The sequence below is a fragment of the Mustela lutreola genome, chromosome 3 (assembly GCF_030435805.1).
Source record: "Mustela lutreola isolate mMusLut2 chromosome 3, mMusLut2.pri, whole genome shotgun sequence".
Lineage (NCBI taxonomy): Eukaryota > Metazoa > Chordata > Mammalia > Carnivora > Mustelidae > Mustela > Mustela lutreola.
In genome coordinates this window covers 63032901-63048423 of record NC_081292.1, presented here as the reverse complement: position 1 = coordinate 63048423, position 15523 = coordinate 63032901, and the positions used below count along the sequence as shown (strand labels likewise).

The 15523-nt window shown below is 40.8% G+C and overlaps 1 protein-coding gene across 4 annotated transcripts in view; it reads right to left on the bottom strand.

Moving 5' to 3' along the window:
• NCOA2 (nuclear receptor coactivator 2) overlaps positions 1 to 15523 on the bottom strand; it is a 303782-nt gene that overhangs the window by 100982 nt on the left and 187277 nt on the right. For all 4 annotated transcript variants that reach the window (XM_059166252.1, XM_059166254.1, XM_059166253.1 and 1 more), the window contains exons 3-4: positions 7311 to 7415; positions 3824 to 3996 (exon numbers count right to left, since the gene is read on the bottom strand). In XM_059166252.1, coding sequence (XP_059022235.1) covers positions 3824 to 3996; positions 7311 to 7396 — 259 coding nt within the window. In that variant the 5' untranslated portion in view covers positions 7397 to 7415. The remainder of the gene's footprint in view (positions 1 to 3823; positions 3997 to 7310; positions 7416 to 15523) is intronic.

The following is a 15523-nucleotide window of genomic DNA, read 5'->3' as shown; positions in this document are numbered from 1 at the left end:
CTGAAAAACTGGCTTTCATTGGTTGATATGAGTGATTCCAGCATACCACAGGACCTCACCTTCTTTTAAAATACTTTTTTAAATGTTATTTTCTATAGGGGAAATTCATAAGTACAAAGCAATCTGGGATCCCAATGTTCTCAAAATGGCACTGAAATCAAAACTGTGTCATTAGAGTAATCACAATGAGAAACCAGAATGGTCTTTTAGGTAGCCTGTTACTTTTTTTCTCTTTCATTCTTTTTTTTTTTTTTTTTTAAGGTTTTATTTATTTGAGAGCGAGGGATCACAAGCAGGGGTTAGGAGAAGGACAGGGGGAGAAGCAGACTCCCCACTGAGCAGGGATTCGCATGCCGGACTCTTATCACAGAACCCTGGATCATGACCTAAGTGGAAGGAAGACGCTTAACCACCTGAGCCACCCAGGCTCAGGCGCTTATTTTTTAAGAGCACAGGAATTACTACTAGGTATTTTCCACAGAAATTTTTATGGAGTTTCCAGCTAAGGAGTGTGAAGTTGGACTAGTAATTCCAAATTAAATTATCTGTATTTTTCATACTAGTTATTCCTCTTCTGTGGAACAGAAGCAATATTAGCCTCCCCAATTACGAAAAAAGGTTATTCACTATTCATGAACTATTATCATTAAGTTATAGGAGCCAGAAGTTTTAAACATTATCAGCATCGTCTCAAAACATCAACACCTCCATATCACAAACCTGGTGTAAGGGCCTGAGTCCACAGGATGTGTATCTGCTCTGCTGCCGCGGGGTCCACACAGTGCACGTGCTGTTGGGGGGCTGGGGTCTGTCAGGCATGGGTCTCATAACACGCTTACACAGGAGAAGGCTGACGTACTTCAACAGCTGGCATTTCTCCCACCAAAGTCTCATCATTTCGGTCACTTTAAAATACCCTTTCTCCTCTCTATTTACAAAGTGGATGGGAACTCAAGGGGCAGCTGATGACTGAGGAAAAGCCCTGCATGCCTGGCTCAGCTCCCTGAGATTCTGACATGGGCTGGCGCCTTCAATATGAGCCCGGCTTTCCTGAGGTGGATTCCACCCCCGCCCCCCACCCCAGGTGTATTCTTTAGTGGGTATCCTCAAGCAATCCAGCTGAACTGCTCTAGCACAATTAAGGTTTTACTCAATCTGAGACCTGCGACTGAAAAAATGAAGTTTGGAAACACTGGAAAGATGATGGCTGGACTTAATTTATACCGATCGAAAGGGGGATCTGTAGGGCAAGAAGAACGAGAGAGAAGGGCTTGGGTCTGACTTCTGTGCTGCTCTTGAACTTCAGCTGGCAGCGGAAGGGTCTGCAAAGGCTACGCAGAATTCTCTGGCCTCAGAACCGTACCTTCTTCCAACGACCCTACAGGAAAGGATATTCATAACCCACTTTTATCTCCCATTCTCCATCTGAAGTAAGAGCTCGCTGAAGACCCTAGCATAGGTAAGGGAAAGAAGGCTACTTTCTGCTTAGTGTGAAAAAGATATTTACTGAATATGGGGCGCCTGGGTGGCTCAGTGGGTTAAAGCCACTGCCTTCGGCTCAGGTCGTGATCTCAGGGTCCTGGGATCAAGTCCCGCATCGGGCTCTCTGCTCAGCAGGGAGCCTGCTTCCCTTCCTCTCTCTCTGCCTGCCTCTCTGCTTACTTGTGATCTCTCTCTGTCAAATGAATAAATAAAATCTTTAAAAAAAAAAAAAAAAGGAAAGAAAAAGATATTTACTGAATACCTACCAAGCCTTCACGCTGACATGTATTGGCTGAGTACATTTACATAGCTCATAATTTCAACAACCGCACAACCTCAATATTATGACTGCTAAATTCTGTATGAGGAAATGGGAGTTTGAGAGAGAGAAAATAATTTGCCCAGGTTCAAAGAGCTCGTAAGTGGCAGACCCAGGATTCATAGCTAGCTTCTGTCTGATTTGATTCTGAAGTCCTGCTGTTTTTAAAAAAACAATTTGTTACACAAAAAATACTTTTAAAATATTAGATTAGAACATGAAAGTGCATCTGTGTTTTTCATTTGGTTTTTAATTTCTGCTTCCCCTTTCAAAACCCATTACTCTGCAAATTAATAGGAACATTATAAGAATAAGACATGACAGGGTGTTTATTGCTTCTGCTTCTTGGGTGGTTGTGGTATGCAGCCTGATGATTAAACCTACAGTAAAAGTATGGCAGAGTCCCAGCGTGGCACATCTTAACGTGTTTTATGGTTGCAAGGGGGAATTACCAAGGTTTTGCAAAACTTTTAAAACCTTGTGCAAGACCTCGATAGTAAAAAAATACATAAGTGTTTTAAAGTGCAAAAGCACTGCCTAACATGCAATGTTCACAAAATTGTATCTTTCAAAATCTCTAGAAGCCTGAAGCAAGCAGCTTGCTTCTCCACCATAATCTCAGCAATGAGAGAAACAGCAATTTCCAAGTACTATGAAACTTTAACCAATTATTTCTCCTAAGAGCTGTTAGAATATTATTCTATTCTTTGCTGGTCTGCCCCCAAAATGGAGAAGATATAAAATGGAGATTAAACTGAGTTTTGATAACTGAGTTTTGGATCTCAAAGGGAAAAGAGGGAAGAAGAAAGAGATGAAGGGAGACCGAGGCAGGAACTGAGAGCAGAAACTCATAGAATGGTGACTGCCGAGTAATAGAACTTTGGTGGCAAAACCAGGAAATAAAGACTGATTTTCAGAGTGGGCTTGTATTAGAAACTGTGGTGTGTACCTTAGGCATGTATTTTTAAGTTCTTAGAAGGCAGAACTACATTTGTAACACTGTTTTATGTAAAACTTAGCTTAATAGTAAATGTATGAAAATGAAAAACGCTATTATGATGATATGCAAATAGGCAGCTAAGATTTGATAACAGATGGGAAGTTTTAGGTCATATACCTACACAAAGACATTATTTTTCTAAAATCTGCCTCTTTTGAATATCACATAAAAGGTAGATAAAAAAAAAAAAATGAACTGAGAGGATGCATTCAAAAGCAGATTACAAGAGATCACAATCTCCCTCGCCCCGAAGGAAAGCAGTGTGTGAATACTTTAAGAGTATACATTGGCTCTAAGCACCCAGAACACTGTTCGTACTTGTCTAATACTGATTTTTTTTTTTGGCACCACTAAGTCCAATGTTTTTTAAAATATTATTTTCTTAAATTTTTTTTTCTTCAAAGAAGAGAGGCAGAAAATTATCTCAAAAAACAAAAACAAAAACAAAAAAACAAAACAAAACAAAACAAAACTCCAGGAAGAAAGCTGTCATGTTCTGTGTTTCAACTCACAAAAGAATTTTGACTAGAGGCTTGAGCCTTTCAAATCTCTTGTCATTCAGGATATGAAATTCTAATCTAGCGGCATGGCCAGTTGAGGCTGAGACTTAATCAAATATGCTGACTAGCTGAGACAGGAGGTGGCTCACTTCCTTACTTCTGGTTTCCATCTTTAGTTGGCTCCTCACTTGCAAATTATGACAGACCCTTGCTGTGCAGCAATGAAAATTCCAAGGTAGGGGAGGAGAATCAGTGGGCACCTAATTGAGTTTTACTAGATGAAAAGTTACATCACCCTGCCTCACCTCAGTCTCCTCTGTCTTTAGGGAATTGCTGAATTTTATATAAAGCCTATTTATAAACCCCTGCAAGTGATACTTGCATTCATCTGCACTGTGACATCATTTCCTCATCAATAATTTAAACATAAGAAATGGATTAAAGGGACTCTGAAGGGACTTCTCACATATGAAAAAACAGAACCTGGATAAACTCTCCAAAAGAGTAATTCAGGCTTCTTACCTTGTTCTTTGATCTGACGAATTTGCTTCACAGTTTCTTTTAAGATTGCACATTTGTCAGGTTTGAAGTTAAAGTTGTCTATATCATTAAAATTTGCAAAAATCAGCTCTGCAAGTTCTTCGATGTATTTATTTTCCTGTTCACGATTACGTTTCTCAGTGCTCCTCTTGGGACTATTAAAAAAAAAACAACAACAACATAAGCATGTTAAACAAGTTCTAATATAAAAGTAGCAAACAAAAGTTACTAACCTAAACATGGAAGTACTTTACAGAGGGAAAAAAAACCCTCAACTTGCCTTAAGTGTTACACGTGTTTTTTCTGAAATCAAAATCATCCCAGTACATGATCATAGATTTACTTGTGTGACTGTTTGCTCTATGTATATCATGTCTTCCACTGGACAGTAAGCTTCACAGTGACAAAGCTCAGGATGATTTGCTCATCACTGTGCTTAATACAACACTTGGCAGAGGCAGGCATCAAATTTATTGTTGAATACACAAAGGAAAAGTTTTAGAAAAGTAAGGCAGATTATGTTATAAAATTTTTAAAAATTTACTAGGGTTAGTAAAAGAAGAAAGGGAACCTAACCTCGTTATAATGGGAATAAATACACTGTGGGGATTTTTGGTAAATCTCCGTAATTTCACAGACTTCTTTAGGATGTTGGTTATCAAACCAAACAATTATTTTTAGATAATGCAAAAAACCACAGTACAGTCAGAAACAAAATGTGAAACTGACCTAGGGTATTTGTTAACTATCCAAGTTGAATGACGTACAAAATATATACAAATGGTTCAAGTTCAACTAAAATATTAAAAAATTAATGCAAGGGGGGCGCCTGGGTTGCTCAGTGGGTTAAGCCGCTGCCTTCGGCTCAGGTCGTGATCTCAGGGTCCTGGGATCAAGTTTCGCATCAGGCTCTCTGCTCGGCGGGGAGCCTGCTTTCTTCTCTCTCTCTCTCTCTCTCTGCCTGTCTACTTGTGATCTCTCTCTGTCAAATAAATAAATAAATAAATAAAATCTTAAAAGAAAATTAATGCAAGGGAGGGAAAAATAAAAATTGGCAAGATCTTCTCATTTCAGTTTGACAAAATAGCAAGTTCCCTTTGATAATAACAGCATACAGCTCGTTTTTTTTTTGTTTGTTTGTTTTGTTTTTTAGTAGAGGGCCCACTAAATGCCATTCAAACTATACAATAAATAAGAAATGTAAGTTGGGGGTGCCTGGGTGGCTCAGTGGGTTAAGCCGCTGCCTTCGGCTCAGGTCATGATCTCAGGGTCCTGGGATGGAGCCCCGCATCGGGCTCTTTGCTCAGCAGAGAGCCTGCTTCCTCCTCTCTCTCTCTGCCTGCCTCTCTGCCTACTTGTGATCTCTCTCTGTCAAATAAATAAATAAAATCTTAAAAAAAAAAAAAAGAAATGCAAGTTGTTTCGTGTAGCAGCTTTCTGTATTTTTAATATATATAATATCAATTGATAAGAATTTGTAGTCTGTAATACTTGCCTCCAAGTATCAGCTTTATTTTCACCAACTAATAAAGCGGAGATAGAAGACAATTTCTCCATTTCACAGTGGTTACACAACTTGTCCAAGATTACCCAGTGAGTTACTGGTAGAGACGGGACCAGAATTTGTTTTTTTGACATCTCATTTTTATTCCTAGCTTCTCCTTCAGTAGGTACAGGGAATGGCAGGGAATGGCTGGGATACCTGGAGGAGACAAGTTCCCCCCTGGACCCCTTAGCCCCCCTCAACTTCTCTTCAGCTCCCTCTCCCCATAAGATGGATGAACACATGACAAATAGGTGAGAAAGGGGAACTGTGGTACAAAGACCTGAGAGCGCTGGGGAGGGGGTCGGGAGGCTCCGCACCCGGCACCAGGGCACCAGGGTGCCAGGGCAGCGAGACACAGGAGAACTGCCTCCGTCAAAATGGTCTTCATTTTATCAAACTGCCTCCTTGAGTGGACTTCCGGGCATTAAAGGCAGTTTGCCAGACAGATGGCTGTGGACAGCCAGGAGGTAGAGGCCACATACTGCACCCGAGGGTTGGGGGCTGGGATGTGCTCAGCAGCAATTTAATAGACTTGTTCTGTTTGGCAGGAAAAGGGGAAAAGGGAACATAAAATATTTTTGCTCTTTCTCCCTCTCTTCCTGTCTTAATGACTTTTCCTAGTCCTCTGCCCTGTTCTTCTCCAGTTGATCTTTTGGCTATTTAAGAGAAGTTGCTGCTTTTACTGAACTTTTTATTTTATTTTATTTTATTTATTTATTTATTTATTTTTAAAAGATTTTATTTATTTATTTGACAGAGATCACAAATAGGCAGAGAGGTGGGCATAGAGAGAGAGAGAGGAGGAAGCAGGCTCTCCGCTAAGCAGAGAGCCCGATGCGGGGCTCAATCCCAGGACCCCGGGATCACGACCTGAGCCAAAGGCAGAGGCTTTAACCCACTGAGCCACCCAGGTGCCCCTAGTGAACTTTTTACATCATTTACATGATTTAAGTAACCAAAAGATTGAAGTCTCTATTCTACCTTTGTTCCCTATTAGACTAGTTCTGATCCCCCAAAATGGGTTAACAACTCTTAAGTGTTTCTTCATTATCCTAAAAAAAATGGTTTATACGAAGGGGTGGTTTATACAAAGGGTAGTACTCAATACTCCTGTTTCACAACTTATTTTTCTCTGTAACAATGTTCTTAAGAGATTCTTTTTGTATCAATCCATTAAGCATCTTCACTCTTTTTCATTGCTGTACTGCATTCCAGATTATGGAGGTATCATAGCTGTTTAAATAGTTCCCTACAGACACTTAAGTTCTCCCTAATCTTCTGCAATTATTAAACAATGCTGTAATAAGTAACTTCAGAGTCTATCATTTTGCCAGTGTGAAAGCATACTCTGGGAAATTCCTAGTAGTGGATTGTAGTTCAAAGAGGATACACATTTATAATTTTACTAGACCATGCTAAATTACCCTGCATGGAGATCAGAGCAACTCACACTTCCATCTATAATATATGACATGGAACTTGCTTTAAATTATTTGTTTTACTCACTGAAGACCCACAATCTTTGTCACCAACTCAAAAAAATAAATAAAAATAAAACAGTGTAAAATTAACAGCAACTTCTGCTATGGGATCTTCTTATCTTTAACATGTCTTGTGATCTAACAGAAAAAATATGGAAGACTCAAAATCATATAATAAGCCTGCTTTAACAGTCAAGTACACAGGTGACATCAGAAGCAGCATGAAGCTTTCGTCTTCTTGTAAAGAATAGTAAAATCTGCAACCAATCAGCATAACCAAAATGTAAGCCAAATAATACAGATTCAAGGTTTAACTGTTAAGGAGAAAAACCAAACACAGTATTTTGACCGGCGGGTAGGGTGGAAAGGGGGTGTCAAGTCAATGCTGCACGCATGTGACTTTCATGGGGAATATTGATTCCGTTTCTCTGCAAGTTCTAACCTGGGTCCAAGCTGGTCAGGACATTCCTTGCGCTTTCTTGTCTCTGCCCTGGATGGGTCAGAGGTGTTTTCTCCAATCCCACTCATCTTGAACACATATCAGCAACTAAAACAAGAAATGGGGAAGGGGGGAAGAGAGAGAACAGAGCTGATGATAAAGTGGCTGATCAATTTACCACCAATAAAAGAACTTCAATTTCAATCAGAAATTTGACCACAGTTACTAACACATTGTTTGGATTAATATGCATGTGTAACTCCTAAAAAAGGGGCTCTATTTTTTTTTTACCTTGTTTAAAAATTAAGTGTTCATCAAGGTTCACACTTCAGAAGCCAACAAGCCTACCTTACTGGGCCTAGACTCTTTAAGCAGATGATGTATTTCAGCAGCACCATGAACTACAACCTGCTGGCCCCATGTTTCTGCAGCCAGCCTTCGGTTTCAGGAGTGATCTTGCACCACGGGGAAACTACAGGTGTTGTAAGGGGCTCCTCCCAGTCTCTGTTTGGGGTTAACCAATGTGAAGTGTGTGCTGCAATAGCTCACCCACGACATCCAGCCCTGGGAAGAGGCAGTGCCCCACCACTAAGCTCAATGTTTCCAAATCCACCCAGGTAAAATGGACCCTGGCCCCACGCGAGGCTTCCAGAAGCAATGCTCCCCAAAGAGAGGAGGTAGCTGCTCCTGGTGGAGTCTCCCGTTCCCTCCACCCCTGCAGCAGCTGCCTCGCTGCTCCGCCCTCGGTACCCTCTCTCCCGGCAGCTCCAGCTCGCCTTCCTGAGCACACCTCCCCTCCGTGGTTTCCTCTCTCACATCCTGCTGCTCCTGATACCCTCCCTTGGCTAATTCTAGCTGCTATCACCAAAGGTCTTAAAATATCCTTAAATAAATAAATCAGGGAACACTACTGACCCTAATGAAGAAAGACAATTACTGGCTCCTGCTTGCTGGGTTCCTTCCAGTAAGAATATAAAAGGACATAAAGTAAGAGAATCAGTTGTGTTCACATCGGTCATCATTAATATAATCAAAATAATATTTAAATACGTAAAGATCAGGGTGACAGAGGTTTAAATTCTACGAGAACTAAACGAAAGAACTAACAAAGACACTGGGGGAATCATGTAGTTGCTTCAGCACACGGTGCTTAATAACTGCTTAGCAAAAGAAAAAAAAATGCAGCCTAAAAAGATGACGTCAGCATTTAAACGTCTTTCTTAGAGTTCCCGTTCTCTGCAGCTTCCCCCTTCCTTCTGTCTCCCCAGGTCTAAAGTCACCTTCGCCCTCCTTTTGCTTTCTATAGTGGCTTTTCTTCCTTTCTAGACTGGAAAAACCGGTTGGAAGGGCAAGACAGTAGAACAGGTCAAGAACTTCAGAAAAAGGCCAGAGAGTAACAGGTTCAGGAAGAAAGGACAAAGAGGAAGGTGGGCTAAGAAAGCAGCACCCAAGACCAGTCACTGTAGCACTGACACATACCCATCAAACTGCCCAGCCTTCATTCTGCAAAATCTGCAACGCTCAGTCTCCCTACAAGCACTCCTTCTGGTCACAGCTCTGATCCAAGGGGGCTGAGGAATGAATTTTCTTGAGAGTCACATGGAAGCAGGATGAAGAAACACTGTATCGGTGAGGGAGGCTGCACCAACTTCACACTATATTCACCAGGTCACAGAGGAGGGGACAATCTGAAAGCTAAGGCCTGAGCTTCCTGCCTTGGGAGCAATGTAGCCAAGTCCCAAGGTCCTGTACCGTGGGCAAAGTTTGGGGCTGATAATAAGTATAATCTGTACTAAGTTATTCATTTAGCATTTACTATGCATCCAGCAATTGCTGGACACAATTTAATCATTAAAACAGACTATGAGGGGCAACTGGGCAGAGCAGCTGTAGCCACGTAATCCGTGTCCCAGCTCTACCACTTGGTTAGCTGAGGGACCTTAAGAAGTTACCTCTTATGGCTTAATGACCTTTTCTGTTAAATGGGGATAATCATTAGCATCTCCAGCCCAGGGCAGTTGAGCAGCTTAGCAAATGGCAGAGCTGGGGTTATTTGTACACAGGGTTACACACTCCTACTTTTAAGGAAGATGTTATGGCGAGGGTCTCCTCATCAAAGAGGCCATTCTTCCAGTAATCACATAAGCAAAGGTCAGGAGGGAGGAGCTGCAAGATACGAACTGTGTGTGTCTCCATGCTTGACTCTTTCCGCCCATCTCAGTGTCACTGTCATTGTCAATGTCACTCATTCACCCATTCATTCACTCATTCATTCAAAGACTGCCTGACTGCCAGTAAGTGTCAGGCTTCGAAGCATGCGGAGGAATGTTGTTCTCCAGAAGAAAACAAGGAAAGAGAAGAAATACATCTGTATATGGGAAAAATGGCAATAAGTAAACTTGGTAAAAGTATTCTGTAACAGGCGCACACCCCCATGTACTTTAAGGTCCAAGAAAGAAAAACACTGCTGGCTGGGCTAGGGAGGTACTGAACTGGCCTTGAGGAAGGCCTAGGCGTTCTGATGGTGAGGAAGGGAGCCAGGGCATTGCAGGAGGTATAAAAGGACAATGGGTGAAGCAATAACCTCAACACCAAAACCCTTCTTGGATGATACTCATGAACATTCCTTTTCTCTGTTTCTCTTGGAACCACAATTCTCATGGTTTCACTTATGAGCATGTAAGAGAAAACATTACCCATCCAATCTAAGTAAGCTTTTAACAAGTGACCTCCAGGATTTTCACTGTGAAAGGAGTGTTCTATAAATCATAAAAATTCAAGTAAATTTTTATCATCAAAATATAAAATATATAACAAAATGCCCTCTATAGCAGCTGTATGTATTAAGTCTGTTGATTAAAATGATTATTTGCCCCCCAACGAAGTATCACCATATATATTTAAAAATAGAGTACCATCAGAAAGATCAGGAAAACTTTTCAAAAGATTATCTTACTTAAAGTCTGTACTTAGTTTTGGGATTTAACATTAGCTTCAGCCATCATCTATCTTAAATTTCCCAAAATATATATCCTAGTAATTGTAACGTTGCATGGAGGGACAGATCTGATATATTTCAACTGAGGGGCTAGAAGGAGACAAGGAGTAGAGCAAGTGCTAACAATTTCTGGTCTAAGTATAGAAAACCATTTGAGCAGACCGTTTATATTTTACTTGAGTCTACTCAACACTTGCTCACAAACCACTCCACTTGCAACTTTAAAAGACGATTAATTTCCTCTTTAAGTAAGTTATTATGGGCTAAATTTTCTCTTTTATTATGTGATGGTACCTTAAACACATTTCCTCAAAAAAAAAAAAGTTTTATGAACATGCTTACTTATTTTTTTTTTTTAAGATTTTATTTATTTATTTGACAGAGAGAGATCACAGTAGACAGAGAGGCAGGCAGAGAGAGAGGGAAGCAGGCTCCCTGCTGAGCAGAGAGCCCGATGTGGGACTCGATCCCAGGACCCTGAGATCATGACCTGAGCCGAAGGCAGCGGCTTAACCCACTGAGCCACCCAGGCGCCCCGCTTACTTATTTTTTGATGTCTACCCCCTATGTATCTTCCTGAGGCTACGTATACCCAGTGCACACCACCAACCAACCTGTAAACCACCAAAGAAAAAAAAAGGGGGTCCGTAGCAATTAGAGGCAGGTGGATGCACTCTGCCAGCCGAGGTCTCAGGCTGGGGATGTTCCCTCTGAAAATCTGCTCATCAACCAGGGAAAAAAGATGAGCCTCTCAGGTGGGGAAGAAAAAAAAAAAAAAAAGGAGAGGAAGGCAGGAAAGAGAAAAGGAAGGAAGGAAGGATGGAAGGAAGGAAAGGAAGGAAGAACTAGGAAGAAAGGAAAGACAAGAAAGAAAGAAAGAAAAGGAAGGAAAGACGGAACAGAGGGAGAGAGGGAGAGAGAGAGAAAGAAAGGGAGAAAGAGAGCAAGTGAGAGAGCAAATTTAGGGCTGAAGCCTAGAAGGGAGGAGGGTGGCGGAGGTGCTGAGAGCCGGCAAGCAGCAGGTCCTGGGCTCCTCCTTTTTGCCTGCCAACAGGGCTGGAAGCAGATGAAATCCTGGAGCAGACGTGTGGATTTATGCTGTGGTCCTTAGGGGATGAACCAAATAAATAACAGTGAGACTCATTAACGAGGTGCTCAAAGAGAAGTGTGGTGCTCTAATCTAGAGGACTCTGACTGATACTCTTCATGCCTTAGGTGAGGCTCTGCTGACAGCAAGCACCAGGATTTCACATGGGAACCTGCACTGGGGCTAGGTGAGTGAATTTTTTTCCCCACTCAAGTGACACAGCTACAAGAGAAAGAACGACAGCTTCAATACACAGATTTATGACCCCTAGTGTGCACTCAGGCATAGACAAATCAACTAAAATAAACTCTATGGATAGATGAGTCTTATTTATTTACTTATTTATTTAAATTATTTATTTATTTCTCTATCTATCCATCTATCTATGGGAGGGGCACCCAAACCAGCACAGGCAGGGGGAGCATCAGGCAGAGGGAGAAGCAGGCTCTCTGCAGAGCAAGGAGCTTAACACTCGATTCCAGGACCCCAGGATCATAACCTGAGCAGAAGTCACTTAACTGACTGAGCCACCCCAGGGATCCCTGGATTGATGAGTTTTAAGTCATTTTTGTAGACCAAAGTCAAAAATCAATTCCCAACAGAAGGGTAAGAGAGAGAAATCGTGAAGGGCAGCAGTGAAGGTTTAGAAATCCTATTTTATTTTGTAAGCGGGCTAGATTAATAGTTTCTTAAAGTTTCCGCACGTTTCAACATTCCCATGAAATTAAAATTCTTGAGCATTTCACTCTCAGTTCTGAATCGGTTCAATGTAAATCACAGCAACTGAAAATGACACAAGCCAACTCTTGGGTCGTATCTGATGGTAATTACAGTCATTGAGAACAAGCCAGTCTCTACCAGATGTGGGGGGTTGTGAAAGGACAAGTCTGGAAAAGGAGTTTCAATTTGTCCGTTCTTGTTAGCTACAACAAATAATCCCACACTCACTGTGACAGTCCCTCCTCCCTGACATCCTCTGATACCAACTGGTATAAACTAGATGGTAAAGTGTTACAGTCACCAGAATCAAGACCTGCTTTGATTTTTTTTTTTTTTCATTTGTTTGTTTTTTTAAGTAACGATATTCTGGGAGGGGTGAACAATGCCGGCTATATCCTCAGCATGAGGACAGAAAGCAAAACACAATGTTAAAGCCTCAACACAATCAAAACTGCACTCTTCACTCATGAAATTCATCAATATAACTTATCAGGTAACAAAGCTGCAGCTCACAATACCGCCTCATATCATTAAAGCTAGTTAATCATCCAGACTTCATGCGAACGATAATGTGCATTTTATCTTTTATCAGTACTGGCCATCTTCCAAACAAGGCCTGTAAAACTGTCAGATTTATTATATGTGGAACAAACTCAGTTAAAGAATAAGTAAGGATAACACTGTTGCTGAAATCCAAATATACTAAGTGATCAACATCAGATCTCTCTATTGCTGGTTCCAAGAAATATTTTTTAAAAGTTAGACCCTCTGAAATTCCTTACTTTGAGATGAAATTTATAATGAAATGACATACCAAGAGCTGTTGAAACAACTTCTCTCATTAACACCTACAAGGGGAGGCGATGCCTGATAAATCATCTAGCTCTTGATACGAGACCAGAAAGGCTCCAACAGCTTCCAAGGCCTTCCGGGTTCTTTCTGAATTCTCTTTACAAGAGCTACATGACATCGTTGTGTATTCCACAGTCTGATTCTTCATACTCTTTGTAAGACTAAGAAATACTCAATGCTGCCACTGTACCTGAAACTTCACTACCCCCCCCCCTTGATTTCTATTCTATTAAATTAGGAAAGGATAATCTTTTCAGAAGCCCACCTCAGCAGTGAAAGATGCATTCACTATTTCTTTATCACAAGTGAAAACATTTGCTCATTCTAAACTCGAAACGTTTTTTTCCCTTAAAGTATACTGTGTTCCGGGAGGGGTCCCTTTTACTTTAGAAAGAACAATTTCTGCGCCAGTCTCTGATAAGTCAAAGAGAAAACATTATCTAGTGCTCAACTATGCCAAATGTGCTTCTGGATGCAGATGCCTGAGAAAGGCAGAAAGCAGAGAATGGCCAGACCTTGTAATAAGTCAGTAAACTGATACAGAGATTAAAAACATGGAGTTGATGGAGGAGGGGAAAGACCTCTTTGCAAAAGTGTCAAGTGGACCAAATCATCCAAAGCAAACATTGTTCTGGCAAGAACCCAACTCTTGGCAAGAATTAAATAAATATTCTCTGCAGTAAAGATACAGATTACGCAAGGATATACTGTTGCTTCATATAAATAAGCAAACAAAGGACCATTACACATGCAAATATAAATCTAACTGTGTAGATTTACTAACGGCAGGGATGAGAGCACACAGAAAAATCAGACTTTTTCTTTTCACTGGCAAAACTATTAATGCACTGAACACAGTGACAGAAGATACTATACAGTATTTCAAAAATAAACTGTAGCTCGTCAAAGGGTGTATTATTTTTCTCAGTGTCAGAACCCTTTTTAACTAGATCATAAGAACACTTTTAACTTCATCTTTACAAAACACGATATTGCTTCATGCTTTACATAGAACATTAATCTACCTCACATATTACAGCATGCAGCTAGAGAGTCAAACTCGTAAAACTGCACATTAATTCATATAGTGACAACAATGCGATTATTGTGAAGTTGTAGGAAACTCACTTCATATAAATACAGAATAGAAGGCATCTTACTTGGAAGCAAATTCTCTGTTTAACCTCACTAGTTCTAAGCAATTTACTATATGCCTTTTTTTTTTTTTTAATTAACTGCAGTAAGCCAAATGCAAAGTACTATTATTAGGACATAATTTTTCAATAATAAAATACCAGCAGTTTCCAGCTGGAGACGGGACTAAGGAAAATAACATGGCCTGCAACTCTGTCCAGCTATTCCCCAAGTAAAATGGCTTCAGCACCTACCTTGTCTCATGCTGTTTCTTATTCCACGCCAAAGTAGTACAGTGTATACACAAATGTTTAAGCTAAAAAAAGTCCTTCCTTTTCAATATGCTCTTAGATTTACTTTTGTATAATGGCCTTAAAGTGGTATATCAGACAGTAACTAGAAGACATATTCCATTTTCTGACTGAAAGCCAATAATACTCATGAATTTTTTAGCTGAAAGACACTTCAAGATGCCATTGGGAAGACTGGAATAAACACATTAGGCTGCAAACGGGCAGCCGCAGCTCTGTAACACATGCTGCAACAATCAAAGGCATAGTGACGTTCACGTTCACCGGGTACACAGATATTTTGCTGTAACATTTCCATCATCCACACAGCTCCTAGAGCAGGCAAACTCCTCTCTTGGAGCCCGAGCTGAGCAAAATCCCGTGCAGAATATGTGAACCGCAGAGAGCCATTCTAAACTATCATTACCAACAGGGGGAAAAATGTCTAGTATGACATCAGTGGCAGAAGATGGTTTTACTTTCTGAATTCTCATAGGCTAAGTTCCTTAATATAGCTGGTCGCTGGGCTGCCTCTATCCCCAGCGACGTCAGCTGGCGCTAATATGGCCAGGAATAGCAAGGCGAGGTTCAGTGAGGCCTCGGAAGAGAAGACTCCACGAGAAGACTCAGGAAGGAGCTGGGTCCCTCGCACAATGTAGGCATGGCCCTCCCCTTCAAGCGCTGTGTACTCAGCCCCCAGTCAACATTCGAAGCCCCCAGCTTTTCCTTGAGGCTGAACATTCTGGAAAAAAGTCATCAAACCAACAACTACAATGCAGGGCTTGTGTTGGAGTTTCCTAACTTGTCCAGATTAAAATTCATTTATCTGTCTTTATTTGGAAACTGTCTTTAAAATTCTGAGATTAAAAAAAAAGGTCTCAATTTATGAGAAAAACTTACAGAAATGGCAAGGGCAAGGCCATCTGTTTCTATATAAAGAGTACTTTTATTATTCCAGTTGTAAAACATTCTTAAAATAAATAAATGAAAGTCCTCTCATAGTATAGCATGTTGCAGTTTGTGTGTGTGCTCACTAACATTCAGGAAACACTTACTATGAGGTTGAGCACTTGGCACACATCTTTTTGCTAAAAAATCCCCACTTTTATGTTTTTATACATGTGTCCACACACAC